The sequence below is a fragment of the Spea bombifrons genome, chromosome 1, assembly GCF_027358695.1.
Source record: "Spea bombifrons isolate aSpeBom1 chromosome 1, aSpeBom1.2.pri, whole genome shotgun sequence".
Classification (NCBI taxonomy): Eukaryota; Metazoa; Chordata; class Amphibia; order Anura; family Pelobatidae; genus Spea; species Spea bombifrons.
This window is the reverse complement of record NC_071087.1, coordinates 17,070,921-17,077,010: the sequence shown is the minus strand read 5'-3', so window position 1 is coordinate 17,077,010 and position 6,090 is coordinate 17,070,921. Positions and strand designations below refer to the sequence as shown.

Sequence of the window (6,090 nt, the reverse complement as noted above, 5' to 3'; positions counted from 1 at the left end):
CGACATTATTTCACAGTTCAGTGTACGAAGGGTAGAGTGAGTGACCTTTACCCTATCTCTCAATAATTTACTGCAGTTTTATCATTAAATCAGAATCTAACTGCAAAGGAAATTAGTTTATTTTCAAAAGGAGGGTAAAGCTAAGCTGTTAATGTAATCACTTGGAGAAGGTACTCTTTTCTGAAATTCTAATTGCAATTTCCTAATTGAAGAGTGTTTTGATGTTTTTTTTTTTTTCTAAGACAAATAAGTTATTTTTGTTTGGTGTAGAAAATGTTTTGTTTTTTTTGTTGCATTGCTGATGCCCAAAGGACTTGGAAGTTAAATATTAAGACAGAAGGCGTTCGGGGTATTGTGAATCCCCAACGCCAAGTGCTAAGAATTTGTGGAATCGGGGGCAAGAATAAGAAAAATACTTGTAATTGTAACCTCAGTTTACAAACTCTAGCGAACATCTGTTTCAATTTTTTTTTTACCCAAACCTTACTTGTATTAATACTGAGGTTGGCATAATCCTCCTATAAGAGTTTCAGCAAATTCCTTATTTACTTACCTGTCGATGTCCATTTTTGCCCTACTTCTGGTCTTTTCTAAAAAACAGGGGCTACAAATGTGGGGTGAGGGGCAAAATATAACATAGGCGTAATAGGATGTCCATACTATAGTAAGGATTTGACTCCGCAGTATGGACATAGCCAGCCACCATAATGGGAGCATGGAGAAGGGGCAAAGGAAAGTTAAGGGGGTCTTCTCTAAAGGGAGCCTTTGGGCAAAAAAAAAAGGCTCCTTTATGAGCAAATGCGCTAAAATGCCATTTTTTACATACGTAAAACTTTTTGAGAAATGAAACAATATATACAAAATATTTATATGTTAATATTATTAAAATGCTACAGAAAATATTAAAAAAGAATGTTATCAACCCATATGGCCAATTTATTGTTTATTGGATTTATGCCACATTAATAACAGCACCAACTATATAATCACATAATATTTACGCACAAATGCCAATGCACCGTAGCGTTTTCATTGGAAAGTATTGTTCTGGATATCATCTCCAGTAGTCATGTGTTTTATTTCAGGGAAAAAAATGAGATTTTCTGCTATAGCACATGGTATATAAATAATATAAATAATCCACAGATATGATGGACAGGCCTGTATTAAAATCCAATCATAAACATGATAACATAATAACTATGGAGTTAGATAAAGTATGCATTTTAGTCAATTTTGCATATCACTAATTATTATAAGATAATGCAGAAGTGAAATACTACACAAAGTCAGGTTTACGGTATGAATGGCAATCAAACTTTGGACTTTGTAAAACTTGGTTGTTAAATGTTGGTCCAGACCCAGCACTCGCTAGAATTAAGAGGAAACAAGAACTGCAAATTCGACTAGAAAAGTGGACAACGGTGGCCACAGACCAACTAATCAACATCTCAAAGGGACAGTTACTATCCCATGCAGCCTCACCAACAAGTACTGCATACTAGATACTTACCTTAATGAGAAGCTGCAGCTCCAGGAATGAAGGGTGACACCTACTCCATGGTACCGTTTGTGCCACTGATTGGCTGCGTGAAGCTTGAGGTCTTGTTAGGTGTTGAGTACACCTTATGGGCGTTGGTAGCAGGAGATGCGCGTGGGTGGACAGCACTAGAGTTCCAGGGGGTCTAACAAGACCCCCGCATTCATATGCAGAAAGTGTTCCCGTTGACTTCAGTGATTGGCAGCTTTTTGGAAGTCAAAACTGGCGAAAAACATGGCGAGGAGAGTGGAACGAACAGAATGTGATGGTTTTCTCCAGGTAAAGAATGCATGCCAAAATACTTTAATATGCATTCTTTGTTGGTGGGGCTGTGTGTGTCATTAACCCCCCCCCCCGTTAATATCAGGGCAGAAGTTGATCATATATGCTGGTTTAGCCATCTTTCACTACTGATACTACCTGATGCAATCAGGTTTTACTGAGTAAAGTAGTAATTTTACTATTAATAGTCAGCTGTTACACTGATTGCATATCTCCCGAGGGTCCCGGGCACAGGGCATCATGGGACAGTTGGGAAAATCCTTGGACCTGTAAAATCAATGGAGGCCTGTGCATCCCCCGTGGCTCTTCCAGTACCGCTGGCCCACCCGCTCCACGCTCAGCATCCAGTTACACCTCCAACACTAGATGTGGTGACCTGAAATGTTGGTGGGCATGTGGTTGACAAACAAAAAGCGCCAGCTGTGGGTTGTTTTTATAAACAAATGTAATTACCCTAAAAACCCTAAAAGCGACCGTTCCCCTTTAATATGGCTTTAGATAAATGCAAATTGCACCCCAATAAAACCAGCCATTCCAACCTCCCCCGTTGGTGAAATCCACCGCGAGAGCAGGTCCCCCCGGTATGCTAAACATAATTATTTGCTTACGTAGGATGCACCGAATGCACCGTATACAGTAGTGACTCAACACAACCCATGAATAATTAGTGACATTTCAAGTCACGCAGACAGAAAAGACTTGCCCTGCTTGTCACAACTCTCACTGCCGTTTATGTTCCTATTATTCTCAAACGGTACATCTGGCCCGCCATGAATAAATAATAACAACAATAATAATAGGCATCAGATGACCCGAAATGGATGGCTTTTGATACTCAGGCATTTGCGGCGTCCAGTTGACTTGGTCCTCGCCGGAGCAGGTGGGGGTTGCGTTCCACAGCGGCGTAGGATACCTGCCCGTGTCAATGTTGTGTGCCACACGCAGGGATTCCCACTGTCATTCTAGGCTGTGTAAACAGTTTAGAACATTCATACCTGTTACAGCTGCCTGGAGAACTCGGCTGGGTGAGGGCTACCCGAGACCTTTCCACCCAAACCTTTGGTGACCACGTAAGGTCCTGGAGAGCAGGTTCAGAAGTGTCAGAATCCAGAACCCACACACACAATTTTCAAACAAGACGCCGTGTGAGCTGCGACCCCACAGTCACAATCAGATAGAACATCACAACTTATCAAAGTTACATTTACAACATCTGTATAAATGGCTTTGTTCTGGAGCTGCTGAGATGACAAATCATACTTGTTATGAAATCTGTTTTATGGAAAGATTTATTGGGCCTGCCCAAACCGCTGCTGTGATTTATCAAGGGGAGCCTGCGATTCTTAAGTGACGCCATTTGCATCGGGTTGCGTTTGCGAGAACATACACGGCGACGGGGTTTTCATTATAATACGGAGAGATGCACGGAGGCGAAGCTCCAGAACGCTTGCCTCGGAAGCCAATCTGATATCATATAGTAGATCGCTTTAGCGTGTGCGGCACCCTTTGGTCATTGATGAATGATCTCTTTACTGCGCTCGTATATATATTCCGCTCGGCTGTACCTGCAGCTCGCCGTCCCCCATTATCTCCCAAGCGCCGGTGACAGTGGATCCGTGTGTTGTTACAGGCTCGTACCTTAAGTGTGAGCAAAATCTAAACATGCGCCCGGGGGCCCTGGCTATCTGCACGCTGCGTTTATTTAAAAATACACCAGAGGGTCGGTGGTGGGAAAACCCTACTTATATGGAAATTGAGACAACACTTTGAGCAGATAAGGGAGGGCCGGGGGTCCTTATGTGTGACCATTTGCCACTCCTTCCCATCGCAGACACACATTCATGAAATCACTAATGCAGCATCACAAGGAGATTGTTTGAGCGGAATTTATTAACATGCAACAGAGCGCCACACGCAGATTTACGCCTTCAACTTAGCATCATATATGTGAGAGAGATCTCTGTACGGCAAGGATTTTTATACCGGGAAATAAATCACGATAACTGGATATGCACCTATTTATATATATACCCACATACGCTATACTGTGCCTATATATTTATATGTCTATATATATGTGTGTATGTATATATGTGTATGTGTGCGTATATATATATGTATGTGTATATATATATATATATAACTATATATATATATAACTATAGATATATGTGACTATATATACATATATACCGTATATGTGTATGTATATATACCGGTATATACGTATATATATATATATATATATATATGTGTGTATGTATATGCGTATGTATTTATGTATATATACCTATATATAAAAATATATATGTAAATATGTATATATATGTATGTGTTTGTATATACGTGTCTCTATATATAAATGTATAATTGTATGTATATACATGTGTATGTATGTGTCTATATGTATGTATATATGTTTGTATTTATATATATGTGTTTATATAGGTATTTACTGTTTTCTCTGTGAACCCACTGTCGGTGGGTTGTTTTGGAAAGTAAATTAAAAAAGATTTTAGGGATTGTAGTTAATATATGGCAGCGTTCTCGCGGAGGGAGAGAGGGGGCAGGGGTGGTTGTACTCAAATCTCATTTTAATCAATGTGTGTTGCTGGAGGCTTGTGTCGCCTGGGCAATCAGGAGCCGGCCAGTGCTGGTAGCACATTAATCCCACGGTGGGTAAAGTCCGGACTGGTTGGGCCACCCCAGAAAGCTCACGGGTATAGGAGCCGTCACCGGTTTATGAAGCCTTTTTTCCGTAGTGCGAGTTGGAGATGGAAAGCGTTCTTTCCCAAGAGGTTCTACAGCAGCTAATGAGCCAAATCCCTGAGCGTTTATTATTTTCCTCCACGTCTGTCTCTCTACCTGTATGCACCGTGGAAGCGCGACTAACAATATTCATTCGCAGGATAAAAGGCAGGAAACCATTTAGATCTCCAGTGCCTAACAAGCTGCTGCTCACGCCGGTGCGAAGGGGGTTAACATGGGAACGGAATCCATTCAGCTTGCCGGTTTTTCTGATGTAAAAACATTAATGAGTCATAAGTCTCATCTTAGATTCAGGATGGCTTCACGTCTACCCCACGCGTGTTTACACTCCCTCACTGTGTTAACCTCTACCACTTCAGCTGGGACCTGGTTCCACTTATCTATCACCTTCTCTCTAATGGGGGGGAGGAGGAAATAAGCCTCCTGTTGTGCACAGCTTGCATTGCGACAAGGAATGACGCGCGGGCAGCGAAGAGGTTAACAGCAGCCAGGGAGAATTCGTTCCATAGGAACTGGGGCTGCCTTGCCCGTGACGTCACTTCTCGCAGCGGCTCTCGGAGAGGGCTGGGAGAGGGACAGACCAGCCTCCTTTAATAGCCGCGTCACGTGACTGGGAACAGTAGTAAGACAGGTGCCTTCAGTTCAGCCTCAGTAAGGGGCTAGCAGCCTGCATGAGTGCGATCTCTGTGCGCGACTGGGGATTGTAGTTCCAAAGGTTTACTTACTGCCGTCATTCAGGGGCTGGATGGCGTGGGAGATGTCCAACCAGGACTCTGTTTGGAGTGACATAGAGGTGAGTTGCCGAATGCACAGCTTTTGCTTTATTATCCTATTCTTAAAATATTATTTTTTCCTTTTCCAATTTTTTTTTTTGCTTTATTATTTCATTTTTTTTTTTTTTGTTTTTGGCTTTGCATTTAAGAATTTTACATTTGTATTATTATTGTGACGTTTCATTTATTTTTATTTTATTTTTTTAATATATTTTAAATAGATCACCTTGCAAAAAAAAATAAAAACAAAATAATAATTATATATATAACAAAAAATAATGAAAGGCTAAATCAGCCAGGGGAGAAAGTCTGAACGTTATCTGAAGTGCTTGGAAATGGCTATTTTAAAAGGTTTTACTTGTACGATGTTGGGAGTCAAAGATTAGCTGCTGTCATCGGTGTCTGTTGCAGTTGGAAAGTATTTGCATGTGCCTTTGGCTGTCTCTGTAGTCACATGCAATATGTATGCTCCACGATATTGATATGAATCAGTGTCTGAAGTCTTTCCAGTGGCCTGCTTGGCACCCTGCCATGCCTATTTATATGACAATTAACTTAAAATAATCTCACTTATTACTGCTTGCATACTTGGATCCTGCATGCTGCACATTGGATGGCAATCCCTTAAATCCCACTGCATATAGTGAGCTAATATGTGCATTATTATTTTATTATTATTATTATTAGTAGTATTATTATTGTTATTATTATTATTCTCTATGCAAG

The 6,090-nt window shown here is 40.9% G+C and overlaps 1 protein-coding gene across 1 annotated transcript in view; it reads left to right on the top strand.

Annotated features, from left to right (window-relative positions):
• Positions 1–5,183: 5,183 nt before the first annotated feature.
• Positions 5,184–6,090, top strand: part of PPARGC1A (PPARG coactivator 1 alpha) — a 39,194-nt gene continuing 38,287 nt past the window's right edge. The window contains exon 1 of the mRNA XM_053458332.1: positions 5,184–5,384. Within this exon, the coding sequence (XP_053314307.1) occupies positions 5,337–5,384 (48 nt within the window). The 5' untranslated portion in view covers positions 5,184–5,336. The remainder of the gene's footprint in view (positions 5,385–6,090) is intronic.